Source organism: Somniosus microcephalus, chromosome 1 (genome assembly GCF_052327205.1).
Source record: "Somniosus microcephalus isolate GS21.2 chromosome 1, FLI_Smic_1.0, whole genome shotgun sequence".
In the NCBI taxonomy this organism is placed as follows: Eukaryota; Metazoa; Chordata; class Chondrichthyes; order Squaliformes; family Somniosidae; genus Somniosus; species Somniosus microcephalus.
Genome location: NC_140987.1, coordinates 379,389,349 through 379,411,839, shown reverse-complemented (window position 1 = coordinate 379,411,839; position 22,491 = coordinate 379,389,349). Strand labels below are relative to the sequence as shown.

General features: G+C 42.8%; 1 protein-coding gene across 5 annotated transcripts in view; it reads left to right on the top strand.

The window, feature by feature from the left end:
* Window positions 1-22,491, top strand: part of dacha (dachshund a) — a 414,265-nt gene that overhangs the window by 302,073 nt on the left and 89,701 nt on the right. For 3 of the 5 annotated variants that reach the window (XM_085996109.1, XM_085996128.1, XM_085996103.1), the window contains 2 exons: window positions 9,203-9,413; window positions 17,754-17,834. In XM_085996109.1, the coding sequence (XP_085852235.1) occupies window positions 9,203-9,413; window positions 17,754-17,834 (292 nt within the window). The remainder of the gene's footprint in view (window positions 1-9,202; window positions 9,414-17,753; window positions 17,835-22,491) is intronic. The other 2 variants (XM_085996115.1, XM_085996121.1) reach the window with 2 other exon arrangements.

Genomic DNA, 22,491 nt, shown 5'->3' with positions numbered 1-22,491 from the left:
GATGCGTTCGTAATTTTTTTTGTAAGTAACACTTTGCATACTGAAAGTGTTCCCCTCAGCCTTTTCTCCTCTTCATTGTTACAATTAAGCCGCTGTGTATTGAATTTGCACTGCATGTTTTTTTTTAATGAGTTAATGGGCTGGAATTTGCTGAAAAAATAATGACGCATACAGTTATTAATGTTCAAATCGGCCAGCAACTTGTGGTGAGGAAGCGATACCTTGTGAATTGTGAATGGTCACAAGTTGTAGGATGATTTGCGCTGCTCCGCCATTAGCTTCGCAAAAACGACATGTCGCCCTTCACCTCCCCGTGAGTTTCATGAAGTTGCTGCATTTGCACTTTAATTGCCCATTAAAATGCCCACAGATAGTTAAATCTAGTAATTGACAGCATAAGTACCCTTTTAACGCCGTGATAATTGTTAATGACTGCCAATCAAACTGTCTAGCCCAGAAAGTGAACAATTAAAAAAGTGTGGAGCCACATTCCTTCAAGTAGCAAATTGTTGTTGGAGATTTTAAATCTCAAATTATTAATTTTTTTTCTTTCTTTTCCATAGTCTCTCTTTTCTCTCTCTCTTGATCAAATCTTTCTTTCCCTTTCTGTACCTGATTTGACATTGAATTCACCCACTCTAATTCACCTTCCTTCTCTGTCTATTTCTCAATCCTTAAATCTTATTGGTTAAGGAGCTATACTGTTGGTCTAGTCAGTCATTCACCAAGGTCCCAGATGCCCTGTTGCCCTCGCTGCGCTGTTATCAGCTCACACTTCCAACAATTTACAGGACAAAACATTTGTGAGCTGAAGGGTGCAGGAAAAAAATAACCGGGCACGCTGCGAGATGCCCCACTCCAGCAAATTTGGGTGAATATCTATTCACAAATTCACTGAGTTAGTCAACAATTAAATTTTATTTTAGATTAGAATTTTAAAAAAACAAAAATACTTTCCTATTTATCTTTCTAAATAAACTGCTGTGTTAATTGCCCAGTGAGAATAAAGGCCTGCATTTATAACCTAATTGAACTCTGGTTATAAAATTGTAGAATGTCAAAGGTCACTAACCACTGCAGTTCACTGTGTTTGTGTCCAGCTGAGCAGAGTTAGAGCTGTCAGTGTTTGCTGGTGCAGCTTATACTTTTCATGACTAAAGGTGACTTCTTTTCCTCACAGAGGATGATGCAGTTATGTCATGGTCCTGTTGCATCATGTTCTGTGGTAGAATTGTGTCAAGAATCTGCAGTAGCCAATTCTTTCAAAGAATTGTTAGGAGGCAGTTACCATCTAAACCCCTTCCCTGCTCCCCTATTTTCTTCCCTCTTGGTCTTTCTGGACTTTGTTACCTGTGGCTGGGAGGACAGACCGGTGACCTGTTCCTAGGCCTCCCACCAATGCCACTCTGAAGTGGCCACCAGGGGGCACGAGAGAGCATCCAATTTTCCATCCTCATCTGCCTTAAAACTTCATGATGTCTCACGCACAATGTGAGACTGCACCACACCAGCTATAGTGAATAAATATCACCTGGGTAGCTGTGGACAAAGAAAGTACAACAATTCAGGGGAAAAATCCACAGCTTTAGGTTTTTCTAAGTGGGATGAGCAGCTGATTTTTGTCTCTATGGTACATTGCCACGCTGTAGAAATATATATTTTCTTTCTGCAAAGCAATGGGTTCAGACCTGCATTAAAATAAGAGTAATTTGATAGCATTCATAGGATAACTGAGTAATTGCCAAGCAATAGCATTTTTTAATTTTTATAAATTGGATATAGTTTATTTCTTTAAATCCATTGTGAGAGTATGACATGGAGACCAAATCACACCATTCAGAACAGTTCCCAGTATGGAAAAGTATTTCCTGCAGAGACAGGAAGTAATGCTGCAAGACTTTTGGAGAATAGCATCATTGCCAGAAGCAAAAGGATAATGCCATCGCCTTAACCTTTATAAACTGTCACAACTGGTACTGGCCGCTTTGACAGTTGGAAACAAAAATAAAACCACCACTATCTGCAATGGTAAGTGACCTTTTTATCCATGATCATAATTAGGGGAGAGTTGTCATTTACCCATGACAATGCTAATTCTGGCATAACAACCTTTACATTATTAGGAGCCCTACTGAGAGAAATGAATATCATTTTCTTTCTTCTTCTTCTTCTTAGGCAGTCCCTCGGAACCGAGGATGACTTGCTTCCACATTAAAACTGAGTTCGCAGGTGACTGATTAGTCCAATTCGGGACCTACAGTCTCTTGTCACAGGTGGGGCAGACGGTGGTTGAAGGGGTGGGTGGGTGGGGTGCTTGGGTTGACTTTCGCTCTTTGCGCTGCCTGCGCTTGGCTTCCGCTTGCTCCCGGCGAAGAGACTCGAGGTGTTCGGCGCCTTCCCGGATGCTTCTCCTCCACTTTGTGTGGTCTTGGGCCAGGGATTCCCAGGTGTCGGTGGAGATGTTACACATTTTCAAGGAGGCTTTGAGGGTGTCCTTGAAGCGCTTCCTCTGCCCACCTGGGGCTCTCTTGCTGTGTCAGAGTTCCGAGTAGAGCGCTTGTTTTGGGAGTCTCGTATCGGGCATGCGGACAATGTGACCCGTCCATCGGAGTTGATCGAGCATGGTCAAAGCTTCGATGCTGGGGATGTTGGCCTGAGCAAGAACACTGACATTGGTATGCCTATCCTGCCAATGGATTTGCAGGATCTTGCGGAGGCAGCGTTGGTGGTACCTCTCCAGTGTTTTGAGGTGCCTGCTGTACATGGTCCATGTCTCTGAGGCATACAGCAGGGCGGGTATCACTGCTGCTCTGTAGACCATGAGCTTAGTGCTGGGTTTGAGGTCCTGGTCTTCAAACACTCTTTTCCTCAGGCGACCGAAGGCTGCACTGGCACACTGAAGGCGGTGTTGGACTTCGTCGTCAACGTTTGCCCTTGTTGACAGTAGGCTCCCGAGGTATGGAAAGTGGTCCACGTTGTCCAAGGCCTCGTCGTGGATTTTGATAATCGGGGGGGTAGTACTGTGTGGCGGGGGCAGGTTGGTAGAAGACCTTTGGATGTTTAATGTAAGGCCCATGCTCTCGTACGCTTCGGTGAAGGTATTGACGATGGTTTGGCGTTCGACCTCCGAGTGAGCGCAGACGCAAGCATCGTCTGCATACTGTAATTCGACGACAGAGGATGGGACGACCTTGGATCTGGACTGGAGGCGACGGAGGTTGAACAGTTTCCCATTTGTTCTGTAAATTAGCTCCACTCCAGTGGGGAGCTTACTGAGGGTGAGATGGAGCATTGCAGCAAGGAAGATCGAGAAGAGCGTTGGTGCGATGACACAGCATTGCTTGACCCCGGTTCGTATGTGAATTGGCACTAAATCATGGCGGAGAAGCACTACTGGCGCGAATTCATGAACTCATTTCTCTTATCTGGAAGGAGGAGAGCATGCCAGAGGATCTCAGAGACGCCGTAATTGTGACCATCTTCAAGAAAGGTGACAAGTCCAATTGCGGTAATTACAGAGGAGTTTCACTGCTGTCTGCCACAGGAAAAGTAATCGCAAGAATCCTCCTCAATTGCCTTCTCCCAGTGGCCGAAGAGCTCCTCCCAGAGTCGCAATGCAGATTCCGCCTACTAAGGGGCACAATGGACATGATCTTCACCGCACGTCAATTACAAGAGAAATGCAGGGAACAGCACCAACCGCTGTACATGGCTTTCTTTGATCTCACAAAGGCCTTCGACACTGTCAACCATGAGGGATTATGGAGTGTCCTCCTCAAATTCGGCTGCCCTCAAAAGTTTGTCACTATCCTCCGCCTGCTTCATGACGACATGCAAGCCATGATCCTGACCAACAGTTCCACCACAGACCCAATTCACGTACATTTTATTTAGTCAGACAATCATACTCCTTCTGATGAGATGTTAAATCAAATTCCATTCTTCCTGTTCTGTTGGACAATAAAGCTCTGTTCAATTTTCCGATGTTCTGGCCAAACATTCTTCCCGCAATATCACAAAATTAAACAGATCAGCCTATTATTCATCTCACTTTTTTGTAGGACAATGCTGGCATAGAATGGCTGCTACAGTAAAGTTCAAAAGTGACTATGTGACGTGCTTTCTGACATTGTGACCCACTATATAAATACAAATACTGTATCACCAATATCTAAACAATACAAACCAATACAATACTCATACACCTTTTCTGGTGGTCCTTACCAGAGTAAATGGATTGGGATAAACACACTTGACATTTTTTCCCTCCCAGTACGGGTAGATAGTTTCAAGTGCTCACACATGTATGATTACTTTCATCATTAAGCTCTCATTGCTTGGTTTAATGTCATACCATTAGTCACTTGATTTATTTAGCAAATGATATAGTTACTTATCAGATTTAAAACAGGCTTCCACAGGATAGTAGTTACCTAATGAACCGCAGCTTGTAGGGCTCGAGTAACAGAATGCATGTCGACTCATTAGCTCACTGACTGATAATAGGTTTGTTTAGTTACATGCTTAAGCATAATTCCTAAACTAGTCATGCCTTAAAATAAATAACGAGGCATTAAAATAGTTACCTAGTCTCATATTTAAATATTCCCAAGGGCCTGATATTTTATTCCATGGTGCAGAGTCCCACTTCATTTCTGTATTAGGAATAGATTTTTAAAAGTTTGTTTCCTCCCATTTCCCCACCAATTTTCTCCACATCCATTACCCTGAAGGCACCTAGCTGGAATGTTACCTTGTCCAAGCGGACATTACTCATGAATGAACCTCAACCGTGAATATCAGCAGGTTTTTTGACAGTGGCTTTTCACAGCAGAGTTCAATTCTGTCCTCGCCTGATGTTCAAACATGGATGACTGGATTGTGATCAGGTGCAGGATCCCTGGGCAGGATTTCCTTTCCTAACCCAGGGTTGCTGATGCCAATTGCAGCAGCCCCACTATTGGCCAGCCAGTTCACCATTGGGTCTAGGTGCAACCTTGTCTGGTCTCTTCGACATAATTACTCTCCGGCTTAAACAGCGGAACCATTGGAATAGCATTAGGCATGGATTTGTGTCGGCTTGGCTCAATTGGCAACACTCTCACCACTTAGAAGGTTTGGATTTGAGCCTCACGCCAGGGTTTGAGGATAAAATTTAGGCTGACTCAGTGCAGCACGGAGAGGGTGCTGCCACTGTTTGAGGCTCCGTCTGCCTATTCCAGTGGCTCAGCTGGATGCTTAAGATCTCACAAGCAATATTCAAAGAAAAACAGGGAGGCCTCCCAGTGTCCTGGTCAGATTACTCCCTCAATCACCACAAACAGATTAACTGGTCATTCATCTCACTGCTATTTGTGGGTTTTTGCTGCATGAAAAATTGCTGCCATATTTGCCTCCATATGTCATTACATTTCAATGCAATTCATTTGTGGCAGACATGATAAGGCACTATATAATTGCAAGTCTTTCTTTTTAAGCCCGGGATAGATTTGGACCTGGTTTCAGAGATAGCTGCAACCCACTTTGGGTACATTGCCATTCCACTTATATTTTGGAAAGGGGAAGTCCTTAGACAGATTATACAAATGTCATTGTCAAGTAATAAAACAGTCACCATAGTGCATGAAGAAAAAAGGTTTTTATACTGGAATGAAGGATAGAAATTTAAAGAGGCAAAAGCTGGGTGCTTTAATTAGCTTAAGGCACTCTGTTAAATAATAGAACCTGTGCATTCCTATATTGGCTGTGGTTAAATATTTAGTGTGCTGCCACTTTAAGAATATGTACATTAGCAGTTTTGACATTTAAATTGCTAGAATGTGGGACTCTATCAGGGATTAGCACCTGCTCACTGGCCAGATAGTTTATTAAAATAACACGATTTACTAATGCAATTTATTTTATACCCATTCAGTATATTTGTGCCAAATAGCCAGTCAGTTCACAGTCTGCTAAACACAGGCTTATTTCCTGTGAGGGTCAAAAGGGTCATAATGGAAACACATGACCTCATTCCCTTTGTTGGCTGTGCACTGCCACAGAAACTTCTTCAGTGAACACTATTTGTGGTAAATGAAGCATACAATGAACATATATGGGTTATGTTTGTTATTACACGGTTGGGATTTGTTTTCACTTTTATTCGACCCAAAATTAATTTCTGCATCCCCTGACTGTGCAGCTGTGAGCAGATGTTAACCCTTAGATCTCTGACAGCTCTGGGGAATTCCAGTTTCCCTGGGCTGGGAATTTTAAAAATATATTCAGCGCACATTGAAATAAACCCTGGCCTATCAGGAGAGTAGCTCTATAAAACTAAAATTAAACACCAGCATTCAATGAAAGATACATTTTAAACACTCTTGGTGGCTTTGTCGTCTTCCTCTCTTTCCTGTTATTTTATCTTTGCCTGTCCAAGAGTTAAGTACTGTCCTCCGATCTGGGAAAACTCACCTGGCAACCCTCTTGCACTCCCAGACAGGATACAACTAAAAACATGTTATTGGATAGACAACCTCTCTCTTAACTTGAGCGACCCACCTCTCACTTTCTGTCACAACCTTTCTTGCCTCTCTTATGGTCAGCATTTCTCTAAATTTTCCCACTCTCTTTTCTTCTAAGCACTGTGTTGCACTAAATGCACTTTCTTCCTCCCTGCATGATACTGTGTTGAAATCCAAATTCATAGCAGTTTTCTACTTTAAATTATTTGTTCCCAGGACCTCAAAACGGTAGGACTCTTCACCTTCCTCGGGTTTCTCGTCCTCCTATAATCTTTATGCTTTTAAAATGCACGTTTGGGGTCACCTAATCACTACTGTACTTCCAAATTTACTTTATCTTCCCTTTCACTCTTTTCAACCTCAGTGGCACCATATACTATGGGCCTTCACTTCAGTTTTTCAATTTATAAAATCTTTCATTTGCTTTATCTCTGACTAATATAACCATTCTATATTTTTATTTCAAAGTTTAAAATGCCCTTTTTGTGAGCTTTCTTGATTGCATCATGCATTTTGGAGGTGGGATACTCTTTGCAATAATTAGCTTCTAATTGGCTGGGAACTGGCTCATAAGCTTATTTTCAGCCACTCAAAGCCCAGAATGTTATCACTGGCCAATTTTGACACTTAAAAAATCAAAAGCAGGCACACGACCATTCCATGTAATCTCATCTGTAGGCCAATGATGCCCGACCGAGAACCTTACTGCAGCCACTTTAAGAGTTAAATTTTAGTCACATCACAGTGAAGTTTGCTCATCAGATCACGTTTGAAAGCACCATTTTCAAAGACGCCATTTTCTTTGTAGAACTATTCCAGCTGCAATTCAAAATTGTCATAGTCTTCCATTTATCCTCATAAGATGTTCATTGCCTTCTTTCAGAGAAATATGAAGATCCATTTCCTGTGAAATATTAGTTTAACAGCTTTATACATGTTTTTGAAACCCATGTAATGCAACTGATTTCTGTGGTACCTCTGTCACATTACAGTATTCACTTTTTCCCCCGCTCCCCGCTATTGCCTCTACTTTCCTTCTTCAGCCATTTAACATTTTATTCATTCACGGGATGTGGGCATTGCTGGCAAGGCCTGCATTTATTGCCCATCCCTAGCTGCTCTTGAGAAGGTGATGATGAGCCGCCTTCTTGAACCGCTGCAGTCCCGTGTGGTGAAGGTGCTCCCACAGTGCTGTTAGGGGGGGAGTTCCAGGATTTTGACCCAGCAACGATGAAGGAACGGCGATATACTTCCAAGTCAGGATGGTGTGTGACTTGGAGGGGAACTTGGAGGTGGTGGTGTTCCCACATGCCTGCTGCCCATATCCTGCTAGATGGTAGAGGTTGCGGGTTTGGGAGGTGCTGTCGAAGAAGCCTTGGTGAGTTGCTGCAGTGCATCTTGTAGATGGTACACACTGCAGCCACGGTGGTGGAGGGAGTGAGTGTTTAAGGGGTGGATGGGGTACCAATCAAGCGGACTGCCTTGTCCTGGATGGTGTCAAGCTTCTTGAGTGTTGTTGGAGCTTCACTCATCCAGGCAAGCGGAGAGTATTCCATCACACACCTGACTTGTGCCTTGTAGATGGTGGAAAGGCTTTGGGGAGTCAGGGGGTGAGTCACTCACCACACAATCCCCAGCTTTAGTGGCCAGGGCATTTATGCGGATGGACGGACCGGGTGACCCATGGCGGGAGTGTGGGGGGTGGGGCGGTTGGAGGTCATGTGATGAAACCTCCAGGTGGAGGTTGTGGGTTTGGGAGGTGATGTCAAAGAAATGCGACTAATCCAAGGATGGCCCCAGCACCATTGCGCTAGGGAGGTGGGGTGGGGGGGGCTGAAGGAAAAACTCAGCCAGTGAAAGTTGAGTGGAAAGTTGGATGCATAGGATTTAATGGCATCCTGTATATTAAATAGGTGCTCCTAGTCTGTGGGGAGGGTTTCCTTCTTGAAGAGGAGCATTCTGTTGCTATGAAAGTCTCCATCTAGCAGGTTCTCTAAAACTGCTGAACTTTCACATTGAAGGCTCCAGAGGGCTGGCATTCACACTTTGCTCTTGTTGGGAAACCAGCAAAAGCTCCCAAATCACTGTTCCAGTCATTTTTCTCAATCAACTTTATGTTCACTGACAGAAGCATTATGTTAGGCCAAAGGCATATGGATTACAGTGCGGGGTGTGTAGGTTTTGGATTTAATCATGTTGGCATCCGGCCTGGACAGGCCAAAAAGTACTGGAAATGGAAATTATTTTACTGTATAAAACAATCACACTAAGTGCAGTACTAGAAAGAATGTTCTGCTTTATGTCTGAATTATAAAACGGGTCCAGTATGATGTTCAGTCAGTTTTATTCTGATAAGTAAAATTATTTTTCAATACTTGTCTTTCATAATGTTGTAGTCTAATTGATACATGGAGACTTTTCTTCCCTTTGGGTTTGAGTTTATGATAAATAATTTACTGGTTAGATTTAAATATAAAATAAGCAGAAAACACACAGATGATCAGATAATAAAGAACAGAACTGTCAGTGTGAATATTTTAGAGATATTGATTTGAACTGTATTTGAATATAAATGTGTTGAAAGTGCTAAATGTATAACCTCACAGTGTTTTCCACAGCATCATCAGTAGTAACAATATATTTAAGTATGTACAAAGCTGAATGAATAATGAAAATTAACCTTGTATTTCGGAATGTAGGGAATGCCACTACAAGCCAGTAAAGGTTACACTCATCTACTTGGACAACCTCTTGAATTTTTGTTCTGCCACCAGGAGCGGGTTCACAATAGCCCATCCCCAGCACCATCCCTTGAAGATAGTCAACGGCCTGGAAGTCACCCCTCTTCACACCAGAGCAGCAGTGTGTCTAGCTCACCATCCCAACATGACATTGCCTCTGACAGAATATGTAAGCAAGTTCCTACTGTTGTTGCACTCTCTGAACTATTACACACAGCCCAAATATTCCAGCTCTTGTCTGTGTCACTTAATTATTTCTGGAAATGGGTCTTTTAGCGTAAAATACAGCCTGCTTAACCCATGATAAATGATTGGATGCATTATTGTACAGTTTTACATAATTATCAACCTAATCAATAGAGGGAATAACACTGGCAACAGTGCAACGGTCACTTTGGCTGGGGGCTTGCATGATGCCATAAACCAGGATAGCAAATTTTGCTTGTTAATTTCTAACAATCTCCTTAGCCCCAAGATGAGACTAGTCACCTCAAATTCACTATTGTGTACCTGCTTTTTAGATTATTACATATATATATATCACATATACACCGCAATGGTTTTATTCCATTGGCGGATCAGAGTGGACATCAATGGGAAGAGTACAGCATGATAATAGTGATACTGAATGAATAAAACTGATGTAATTACTGCAAAGTTTATGAATGACAAATTAATCTACAGTAGATTACTAGGAAATAACAAGTCATATTACAAAAGTTGTATACAAATGTATTCATGGCTCCATGAATATATCAAAAAAATTACATACACACACACACAGGTAGATGCCCCATGACATTGCTGCAGTAAGTCAGGTTAGGCATTTGTAATTGGGGTTGCACATCTCTCGTGAAAGAATTTGGAAAGAAATTTGTGAAAGATTTCTACAAGGACTGCAAATAGTAATTTCTTCACTCACAGCAGGTAGGTAACATGGATATATCGAGAAATTTCTACATGTATTAAGGGGGTCCAAGTCTTTATTGTATATCAATTTAAGGTATGCCTTGTTAATAGCATATTTGTAATGTTCCTTCTTTACCAAATATCTCTGTAACTGCACTTACTGGATTTAAGCAAACCCTTGTGGTAAACATAAGAAAACAGAACTTCCTTCCAAACTTGAATAATACAGAACTTTCAGAGGTCGCTACCTGTTTATATGAATAATCATTGTTTTTGAGTTCAGTATAAATAAAAAATGCAACTGCTGTAACAATTTAGAATACTTAGAAAAACATTTCATTTTAAAATTTGGCATGTTTTAAGTGTTTCATTTGTCACATGTAACAATTTCAATAACCCATTGAATATCTATATTAATGTTAGATATGCACACAGTTTTTGCATAACTTTTTGTTTCAACATTTTCCCCATCTAAATTCCTATGCTTATAGTTGTAATGGGGTTTGCCTATGTAAACTTGTCACTTTGAAATGCAATCTGGGCGCTCAAAAATGCTTTCTGAAATTTTTTCATCAGCACCAATTTCTTTCTCTGAGTAACTGGAATTTCTAATGTCCAAAATAAAGGGTTTAAATAAAATTTAATTAAAAAAATGCATATTTCACAATAACATGCTTAACATTTATCAATGTAAGTGTCTTTTAATGCCTTAAATTAATATTGAAGGCTTCAGCCTCTCCAAAATATCGGGGTTTGGACAATATTTTTGTCTAGAGCTGTGACTGAGCTGAATTCCGAGTGTGCAGTCTAAGCATATGTATTACACCAACCAGGATATATCACTACTTTTTGCTCATCTGTTCTCGCACTCTCTGCTCAGTAGCTTTTCTTAAAATAATTTTGAAAAATAAGGACAAATTTCAAAAGCTTTGAGGTAAAGGTTATAATGAGTTTTTTTAATGTATGTCGGTGATAGGCGGGGCGGGGGGGAGAGAGAAAGAATGAGTCACAATGTTCTGATTGCACATCTGTTGTAATTTTTGTTTTGCGTTTTATGATGAACTTCAGAAAGTGTGCTGAGCTAAGGGAAGTGCAGAAATAAGAGAGCTGAGCAAATGGGGTCAGTGACTATGTGGAGCGGGCTAGATAGTGAGTCTAAGGTCAGAGAAATAGAGAGAGACAAGAAAGATGTCTTTCTTCACTTAATTAAACAACATTTGAATTCTCATCTGTGTTTTGCCGAAGGTTTAAAAGGTCAATGTTAATTGATTACAACTGTGAACGAGGTTCTAATTTCCAGCACCGATATGAGAAAAAGAAATGGGGGGGATGGGGAGTTGGGGTGGTGGTGGTGGTGGGGATGAGAAATGGAGAGAAAGACAGCTCATTTCTTTCCTCGTTCTAATTTTATTTATTTTCTTTATTGGGAAAAACACAAGCTGAATTATGAAAGAAAATTGCCTCCGAGGAAAACTAGAAAGGAGAGTAGGAGGGAAACAAAATGAGTGTATAGTGGGTTCCAGCCTCTCACCACCTGCCTTTGGGAGGAGCAAGTGGGAGTAGATGGGTAGTAGTTAAGGGTGAGGTAAGTGGCATTGGACCTTTGGAGGGAGGGATCCTGGGGTTGAGCAGGCAATTCAGAGGGGAAGAGGTAACGATAGTGATGGGAGTGAGGGGATAGTAGGAAGAGAAGGGGTAGTGAACAAGTGATTGGGGGAGGGGATGGAAAAAGAGCCACATTGTCCCATAATCCCACAACAAAGGCAGCTTGTCGCCATTGGTGACGAGGTGTCAGCCTTGGCTCAGTGGTGGAACTCTCGCCTCTGAGTCAGAAGGTTGTAGTTTCAAGCCCACTCTGGAGAGTTGAGCACATAATCTAGGCTGGCACTTCTGTACAGTACTGAGGAGGTGTTGCACGGTTGGCGGTGCAGTCAATCGGAAGAGTTCATACTTTGCCTCATGTTTGATGTTTTATACAGAAATAGTGGTAAAAATATTTTTTTCCAGCAGTTTTCAATTGAAACACCAGAGTACAGGAGGGGCTGGGCTTACCAACAGGAAGTCCTGGTATATTCTGTGAACACCCAGACTTGCTGTCAATCATAAACAATTTTAGAAGTTGTAGGGCCTAATGCATGCTGGTGCTGTAGCCTGCTAGCTATAGCTTATCAGCTAATAGTGATAGGTTTTGGCACAAGGCTCAAGCTTCTCCCATAGGTGCAAGCCTCCAACAGAAAACATTGTAATAGGCATTTTAAACACAGAAAATGCTATAGTATAGGTAAGTTTAATCATTTTCTTACAAATTTTATGATTTTTTAATATCTATTACGTTACAAGCCAGTAATATGTTATATTGCTGACTGCTCATGCTTAATGCATTGTTTCACATATCCCTACTAGTTTTTCATTAAATGTTTATTTACCTGCTTTCCCCATGTTTGATTCATACGTTCTCTACCTCTTCAGTTGTGATTTGTTGCTGCTCTATGAATACAAAATTTGAGCTAATCCGCTGCAAAAAATTTGCATTTAAAATGTAGCAACACACGAGATGCAACTTCTCAAGTATGACAACAGACAATGCACTCTACATGAAGATCAACACACAACCACAATCCCCCCCCCCCCACCACACACACACACACACACACACACACACTATATTCATAGAGTCATAGAGTTTTACAGCACAGAAAGAGGCCCTTCGGCCCATCGTGTCTGTGCCGCCCATCCATCCCTGTCCAGTCTAATCCCATTTTCCAGCATTTGGTCCATAGCCTTGTATGCAATGGCATTTCAAGTGCTCATCCAAATGCTTCTTGAATGTTGTGAGGGTTCCTGCCTCCACCACCCTTTCAGGCATTGAGTTCCACATTCCAACCACCCTCTGGGTGAAAAAGTTCCTCCTCAAATCCCCTCTAAATCTCCTGCCCCTTACCCTGAATCTATGCCCCCTTGTTATTGACCCCCCCCACTAAGGGGAAAAGTTCCTCTTTATCTACCCTATCTATGCCCCTCATTATTTTGTACACCTCAATCAGGTCCCCCCTCAGCCTTCTCTGCTCCAAGGAAAACAACTCCAGCCTGTCCAGCCTCTCTTCATAGCTGAGGCGCTCCATCCCAGGTAACATCCTGGTGAATCTTCTCTGCACCCTCTCCAAAGCAATCACATCCTTCTTATAGTGAGGCGACCAGAACTGCACACAGTACTCCAGCTGTGGCCTCACCAGCGTTTTGTACAGCTCCATCATAACCTCCCTGCTCTTATATTCTATGCCTCGGCTAATGAAGGCAAGTATCCCATATGCCTTTTTAACCACCTTATCTACCTGCTCCGCTGCCTTCAGGGATCTATGTACATGTACACCAAGGTCCCTCTGACCCTCTGTACTTCCTAGGGTCCTACCACTCATTGTGTATTCCCTTGCCTTATTTGTCCGTCCAAAATGCATCACCTCGCACTTTTCAGGGTTAAATTCCATTTGCCACTTTTCTGCCCATCTGACCAACCCGTTTATATCGTCCTGTAGCCGGAGGCTTTCCTCCTCGCAATTTACCACCCCACCAATTTTCGTGTCATCTGCGAACTTACTGATCATACCTTTTACATTCTCATCCAAATCATTTATGTAGATCACAAACAATAAGGGACCCAGCACCGATCCCTGAGGTACCCCACTGGACACAGGCTTCCAGTCACAAAAGCAACCTTCGACCATCACCCTCTGCCTCCTGCCACTCAGCCAGTTTAGGATCCAACGCGCCAAGGCACCCTGGATCCCATGGGCTCTTACCTTCTTGACCAGTCTCCTATGCGGGACTTTGTCAAAAGCTTTACTGAAGTCCATGTAAACCACATCCACAGCATTTCCCTCATCCACCCCACTAGTCACCCCCTCGAAAAATTCGATCAGATTTGTTAGACATGATTTACCCTTGACAAAGCCATGCTGACTATCCCCGACTAATCCTTGCCTCTCCAAGTGGAGATTAATTTTGTCCCTCAGAATTTTTTCCAATAATTTCCCCACCACAGATGTTAGACTCACTGGCCTGTAATTCCCTGGTTTATCCCTGCTACCCTTCTTGAATAATGGTACTACGTTAGCTGTTCTCCAGTCCTCTGGTACATCCCCTGTGGCCAGAGAGGTTCTGAAAATTAGTGTCAGAGCCCCTGCAATCTCCTCCCTTGCCTCCCTCAAGAAGGAGTTAGATATATTTCTTAAGGCTAAGGGGATCAAGGGATATGGGGAGAAAGCAGGGACAGGGTACTGAATTTGGATGATCAGCCATGATCACATTGAATGGCAGAGCAGGCTCGAGGGGCCGAATGGCCTACTCCTGCTCCTATCTTCTATGTTTCTATATGGGGGTAATTACATAAGAACACAAGAATTAGGAGCAGGAGTAGGCCATACAGTCCTCAAGCCTGCTCCGCCATTCAATAAGATCATGGCTGATCTTCGACCTCAGTTCCACTTTCCCGCCCTATCTGCATATCCTTTGATTTGCCTAGGGCCAGATTTTCAGTGTGCCATGAAGCGGGCTTTTAGGCGTGCGGGGGCAAAAATCCCGAATTCGGGGGTCCCGACACCATCCCGCCCAAAACCCGCCTCCACGTAAGTTTCAAGGGAGGCGGGTACCCGCCCCGCACTAGGACCCGCCGACCTGAGGCGGGAAGGGATTAGTGCCAATTAACTGCCTGTTAACAGGTAGTTAACAGGCAGTTTTTAGCCTAATCCCTATTTTGAGGGGTGTCGTATGGGATTCCCGATGGCTCCAAACCACGCCAGGTTAGAGCAGGCGGGCCATCGGGTTGAAGGACTTGGAGGGGTCGCGATGTCGGTGTTCAGGTGAGTGATGGGTGCATGAGTGCAAAGGTAAGTGTGTTTGGTGTATCTAAAGTGTGTAAAGAAGTTTTACTTACCTGTACTTACCTTAACAGCCTTTCTTCCTCTAGGCGTCGGGAGTCCATCACTCAGCCGGAACTGAAAGCTGAACGGCTGCGATCTGTCAAAAGTGACAGCCTTCAGCTTTCAGTGCTGGTGACAGTTCTAACTGAGCCTGCGTAGAAGGACTCAGGTTAGAAGTCAGACTGTCAGTGTTTGACAGCTTCAAACAGCTGTGAAACACTGATATTTCATCTGTCAAAAACTCTTGACAGATGAAATTTCAGTCTGTGACGTCACCTGTTGTCAGGTGGCCCTTAATTGGCCTGCTGAGCCCGCTGGGTGGGCTCAACAAGGTCAATCAAGGGAAAATCGCGTCGATTGGCCGGACTTCAATGGAGCACGGTGGCATAGTGGTTAGCACTATTGCCTCACAGTGCCAGGGACCCGGGTTCAAATCCGGCCTCGGGCGACTGTCTGTGTGGAGTTTGCACATTCTCCCCGTGTTTGCGTGGGTTTCCTCCGGGTGCTCCGGTTTCCTCCCACAGTCCAAAGATGTGCGAGTTAGGTTGATTGGCTATGATAAATTGACCCTTAGTGTTAGGGGGATTAAATACGTGGGGTTACGGGGATAGGGTGGGATATGTGTTGGTGTAGGGGTTACGGGGATAGGGTGGGATATGTGTTGGTGTAGGGGTTACGGGGATCGGGTGGGATATGTGTCGGTGCAGGCTCGATGGGCCGAAATGGCCTCTATCTGCACTGTGGGGTTTCTGTGATTCTGAGGCGGGACTAAAACCCGAAAGTTGTAGTCCCGCCTCCTTCCCGACAGCTTAAGGAAAATCCAGCCCCTAGAGTCCAAAAATCTATCTATCTCAGCCTTGAATATATTCAAAGACTCAGCATCCACAACCCTTTGGGGTAGAGAATTCCAAAGATTCACAACCCTCTGAGTTAAGAAATTCCTTCTCATCTCGGTCTTAAATGGCAGAACCCTTATCCTGAGACTATGCCCCCTAGTCCTAGACTCTCCAGCCAGAGGAAAAAACCTCTCAGAATCTTGTATGTTTCAATGAGATCACCTCTCATTCTTCTAAACTCCAGAGAGTATAGGCCCAATCTACTCAATCTCTCATCATAGGACAGCCCTCTCATCCCAGGGATCAACCTAGTGAACCTTAGTTGCACTGCCTCCAAGGCAACTATAGCCTTTCTCAGATAAGGAGACCAACACTATGCCCAGTACTCCAGATGCAGTCTCACCAAAGCCCTGTACAATTGTAGTAAGACTTCTTTACTCTTGTACTCCAACCCCTTGCAATAAAGGCCAATATGCCATTTGCCTTCCTAATTGCTTGCTGTATCTGCATGTTAACTTTCTGTGTTTCTGTACGAGGACACCTAAACCTCTCTGAACATCAACATTTTATAGTTTCTCACCATTTAAAAAATATTCTGTCTTTTTGTTCTTCCTACCAGAGTGAATAACCTCACATTTCCCCACATTATACTCCATCTGCCACTTTATTGCCCACTCACTAAATCTGTCTATATCCCTTTGCAGGCTCATTGTGTCCTCCTCACAGCTTACTTTCCACCTAGCTTTGTATCATCAGCAAACTTGGATACATTGCACATGGTCCCTTCATCCAAGCCATTAATATAGATTGTAAATAGCTGAGGCCCAAGCACTGATCCTTGCGGCACCCCACTAGTTACAGCCTGCCAACCGGAAAATGACCCATCTATCCCTACTCTGTTTTCTTTTCATTAACCAATCCTCAATCCATGCTTACCCCAATATTACCCCCAACCCCATGAGCCCTAATCTTGTGTAATAACATTTTATGTGGCACCTTATCAAATGCCTTTTGGAAATCCAAATATAGTACATCCACTGGTTCCCCTTTATCTACCCTGGACAGTAAACAGGCAGGGCAGACCGCCCACCCTTTATAGACCATGCCCGAATTTCAGTTCGATTGATTTCAATGAAAATTAAAATTGGGCGGCATCCATAACGGGCGGGCAATCTGCTCTGCCAGTTGGTGAAAATTACCTCCAATATTAGTATATATAATTTTAAAGAACACAAGATATTCATAAACAATTTGTTTCCGCAGATTTTAAACCTGTGGATGTATTTCATTTGGAGGCTATACAAAAATAATTAGAATTTATTTTGAAATTATTCCTAATAACTTAATTCTCAAACTAATTTAGAACATTTGGCAATTAACTCTGCCAGTGATGTTATACTAATTAGAGGTTAATAATTTAATATAAACATTTTTTCTTGCAATTATCAAAAAAATTTAAACATTTCCCCAGGAAATATCCTACTGTTATCTAATTGCTATGCTGCTAAATGTTCTTTTCTATTCAGCATGAGGAAAATAGAGCTAATATCCATGGCAACGCATCCAGGAAGTGCGGCATTGCATTGCAAAGTAATACTATGCTAAGGAACATTTTAGTGAGTTACAAGTATTTGTGCTCAGGTCATAATTTGTGAGAACAAAGACCATATTTTTTTTTAAAAATGTACAATAAATATTATGCTGTTAAACTGTGGTCCAGACCCTAGGTTACCAAGAAGTTTAATGACTGGGATTTGTGAAAATGAGGAAGAATATGAATGGATAAAAAAATCTCTGGTACTGGTTCAGATGAATAAACTGTGGAATATTACAATTCTTTGCCAACAGCTGGTCAGCCTGGGACTAGAGAAGGGGAACTCGTTGATCATGATAATGGGCCCAATATAAAGAGAAGCCAGAAGGAGAAAGGTAGGACAGCTTTCAAAACTAGTTTTAATTTAAGGGGAAGAGAGAGAGAGACAACAGTTATATAACCATGTTGTTAAATTCCCTGAGAATATGCTTTGATCTCCCGTGTCTCTGGAAGAGATCAGAAAAATCATATTCAGATAAGTCAGCAAAGTCTTTGTCACCCTTCAATATAATTGCAGAAACACTTTGTTCTTCTCCCACTCTCCTCCCCATCCCAATTTTCTCATCTTAGCCTTACTTTTCTGCCAGGAAAACTTATATGCCTTTTATTTTAAATGGGTTAATGTCCACATTAAAATACTACGGATATATAGAAATATATAAATGGATGAACTAAAAATAGTGCATAGAAGGAATTCAATGGTAAGGTACAGTTTCATGAACACTAGCGAAACGTCAATCTGCACATTTACAAAATGTGCTTCTGTTGGAGATGTGAGTTTTTAAACAAAAGGTGCATGAGCCATATAACATTTTATTCACTGACTTGTAATGGTTACTATAATTAGGTCAATGTTACCATGTGAAAAAGCCCAAATAAAGGACCACATATTTTATACATTAGGATTGATATATTGTTGCATAACATTTCCAGCTGCAGTCATTTCCTTCCACTTAAGCACAAGTAGGATTTTCCAATAACATTTTTGCTTTTATTAGGCATTGATCTCATCAGGAATTCGCATTGCTGATATAAACATTGATCCAAAATGTTGTACAGAGCCTGTAGAGTTGATATCATTGATACTGGGGCAGTAAGACCACCTTAGATAATTGGGGCGTCCTTTTGCTGAAGGTATAAGGTTGTAAATGAACAGCTCATTTTGACTGGAATTAATTTAAATAGAAAATACCAGGGGAGAGTCTGCATGGAGGAAACTTAGTTTTGGTGGAATATAATCCATGATTCATATTTGAGGCTAGTCCAAATCCACCAAAGAGAGTCAGGTGGCAGAGAGGAAATCTGAAACAGAAGCTGATGTTCCTGGTAGAGGTCAAATAGAGGTCCTTCAGATACTGTGCAACGTTGGGCTTCAGATCTTTCGTCAACATACTTTTCACATCATTGGATGCATTCAGAAAGTATTAAACATGGTTATACCAGAAAGAAAAGAAAATGTGCTGTTGCTCTGATTAGGTTTTAACTTTTATTACCATGGTTAGTCAGTGGTGAAGGATATTACAAAGAGGCCACCTCATCACTGCACCTGCACTACGCCACACAGCAGGCTGTCAGGAGAAGCACCAAGTGGCGGTGAAGTACCAAGAACATTAGCAGAAACCTGGGAGCAAGTTATCTGCCCCTTCTTGGTTGAAGAATGGTGTGTGATATTGAGGAAGGAGATGGGGGGTGGGGTTGGGGGGGGGTGCGGAGGGCAGGGTGTGGTCAAGGTAAGAGACTAAAATATGAGTACTAGAAATAAAAGAATGTTAACATTTGTACAATAATATTGTATTGTAGTAATAATGCATGATGCAAATTTTGATGTTTCCTTATGTACTTTCACTTAGCATTGCAGCTAAGGGTTTCCCTATAGTAAACTTTCAATCCATCATTGTCAAGTAGAATTAAGTCTTTGGAGAGAAAAAACAGGTGCAAAACACTTGATACAGTTACTGACAGTGAAACAAGTGCTGTGGGTTTGTTCAATGTGGGACATTTCCTGAGTTTTTCTAAACATTTTATCAGCTTAAAAAAAGTTAGAGATAAAAAGTACACTTGAAGCGACGAGAGGATGTGACCTTGTCACAGATGCAAAGAAAGCAGAGAGGCCCCTGGCATAGTAAGGAAATACTGCACTGATTAATAGCCAGTGTGTGCAAAGTGGATATAACAGATGGAATTGATCAACACATTCTCCTTTTAAGTTGCACACAAACACATCAGAAGTAATTTGGATCTGGTTATTAGGCATTTTCTGCAGCAATTTGCAGTACATTCTTTGAGATAAGAATATGAATTGTTTTAGAATGCACCTGCAGTCATGACTTGTGAAGAGAAGTATAGGACACATGCCAAACATTTGAGCTTTATGCCATGACACAAGTCTTTGGTAGCCAGGATGTCCGAAGGATATCTTATATTTCTGTGTGCTAACTTGAATGTTACAGCACAAGAACTTGATCAAAAGTGGATTGTTGAAATAGTGTCAAATAGACAATGGTCCCAATATTTACTGAGCCGTGCGTTCGGAGCAGGGAGAGGCGTATGGCTGGGTTTCTCGAAAGGAAAACTGCAGGATGTCTTAATTTTTTTCTCCAGGTTTCCCGCCAGACAACCAGCCTGATTGCAGCTTGTCGGGTGGGGAAGCCTGCAGCAGAAGGCGCAGCGGAGGAGCAGGCAGGCCGTTTGGGTGGGGGCTGGGGGGGGTACAGCGTGGTCATGGGGGGCGGGGTTTACAGGGTAGCTTGTTGGGCTGGGAGGAAACACTCCTTCTACCTCCTTCTACAAGCAGTGTTGTAAAGGCCTTTACCTTATGGATCCGGCCCTTCTCGCCTCCCTTTACCTGCTGGGTTTCCCGAGCCCCGGGAAGCCCAGACGACACCAGTTAAAAATAGAAACCTTGTTAAAATGGAGGCATGCAGCCTCCTTAAAAGCTTTCAATGACCCCCAATGTGTCACCTTATGAGAAAAGTCAAACACTTGAGGGGTGGGGGGAATTTTAACCTGAAAAAAAGGTGGGTTTGGGGCGTGGGGGTAGTTAAATTGTTAAAAATAGGATTCCCAACCTGAACCCGCCTCCAACCTGCCCACTTCCAGTTTTAACGGAGGCGGGATGGGAAGCAGGATGGGGCAGGCAGCCAACTCGCTCCCAGGAGGCGGGATGTCAATTTAAATATTGTAATGAGGCTGGAAGCCTTTTTTTTAACCTCCATTTTGTTTTTAACTGCATGTGGACGGGTTTTACACAATGTGGAAAACCCGGCAGTTACATCAAGGCAGGGACTGCTGGATCCAGGTGGTAAGTGGTTTTATATCTACCTCCTGGATCCAGGGTCCTTACATAATCCACTGCTGCGATCGGAGACCCCCCTCACGAGGTCTCCGATCCCCCCCCCCCACCCCCACAGATGATGCTGAGGCTGGCCACAATCCTCCGGTGGCCGGCCACGATCTTCCCTTCGCCCACCCTGATCATCTGACCCCGATCCTCTCTTCCCCCCCTCGATCGTCTGCCCGACGCACCCCCCCCCCCACCCCTCTGAACCTTTTAGCAGCCCGGCCCGATCCCCGATCTCTGCCTGACACTGCCCCCCCACTCCTTTTTAGTGCCCGGGCCAATCACTGGCCTACTATACATTTACTAAGGGAATTGAATTAAAATTGTATGCAGTCTGTCATTTTTAAATGAACTTGTGGTTGAATACAGTGGATTTGGGGGAAGAGGATATGGAATTTGCCATTATTTCCAATGGTAAGCAGTGGTGAATTATACCTAATCCCTGTTATGTATTATTCTCTGATGGCACATTGCAGCCAATGCCTGTTTTACTCAACCTCTTTCACACTTACTCAGTGGTAGACATTCTCCTTGCTGTTAAAGGGCAAGTGAATGGGCAGCTTTATGCATGAGCTAACAGGCATTGTGAATACTCTGAGGAGGGACCAGTGTCAGTTCACTGTCCCCCAGTGACTTTCCTGCCCCCTCCTCCCAAGATGAAATGCTCAGCATAGGAACCCAGATGAGAGATGAAGGAGGTAAATGCGCAATTGTTTTCTATTGTAGTCGCACCACTGAACCTCCGATCACTGGCCTTGACCATAGCAGAGTCCAAGCTCAGATCTCAAATTGAAACACTTCTAGACTCTATGAAATTCATAGCTTTGAAACATCAATAATAAATGCCATTAATAGCAAGCAGCTCACCAGGTGGTCAAAAGGTCTGTTAGAAAAGTATTGCTGACCTTAAAAGAAAGTTACACAAATGTATGCATCAAGAAATGTGTTCAGTGCTCAGTAAGTTAAAAACAGTTTATGCAGTTTTTTGGTAAAGTAAAGTTACACGTTTGCGGTCAAAAGATACAATCTAATAGAGGCCAACAGTCTGACTGAACTGCCCCCCCACCTCATAAATACTACACAAGTTCCACTAGGCCTTAGCGGACTGATTGTGAGCATGGTTAACATGATTTCCAACTCGTGGAATAGTGATGGAAGTTTGACCAATTACCTCCTTCTCTCCAGCAGTATTGACTTTGGATTGGCCACTGCACTTGGGAGCAGTGAAAGTATATCACAAGCAGATCTATTCTAATCTCTTAGAAGGAGGAAGAAAATTAAGACTGAAAGATTATACGAGGGCAGTAGATGTTGACACCATACTGTTTTGAGGTCACAGCTGACGGGTTGGAGAAGTTGATATTCGGTCAGCAAAACAATTCTGATCAATCTTTCCGATCTCTCCATAGAAAAGCTTTGCTTATGATCGATAAAGCTGTCAAAGCATAAATGATGATTTACAGTGGAGTCCAATCCCAGTCTTCTGCATTAAAAGTGCAGTGCAAACAAATCTCTGAGTTAAAGTTTTGTGACAATTTAACCTTTATTTCAGTGTGATGGAGTAAAGCATAAAGGAAGGTTTGCTACGAACCAAAGCAGTAACATTTTGGATAAGTTTTTAGAAATCAGTTTCATGCTTCAGATTTTCAATA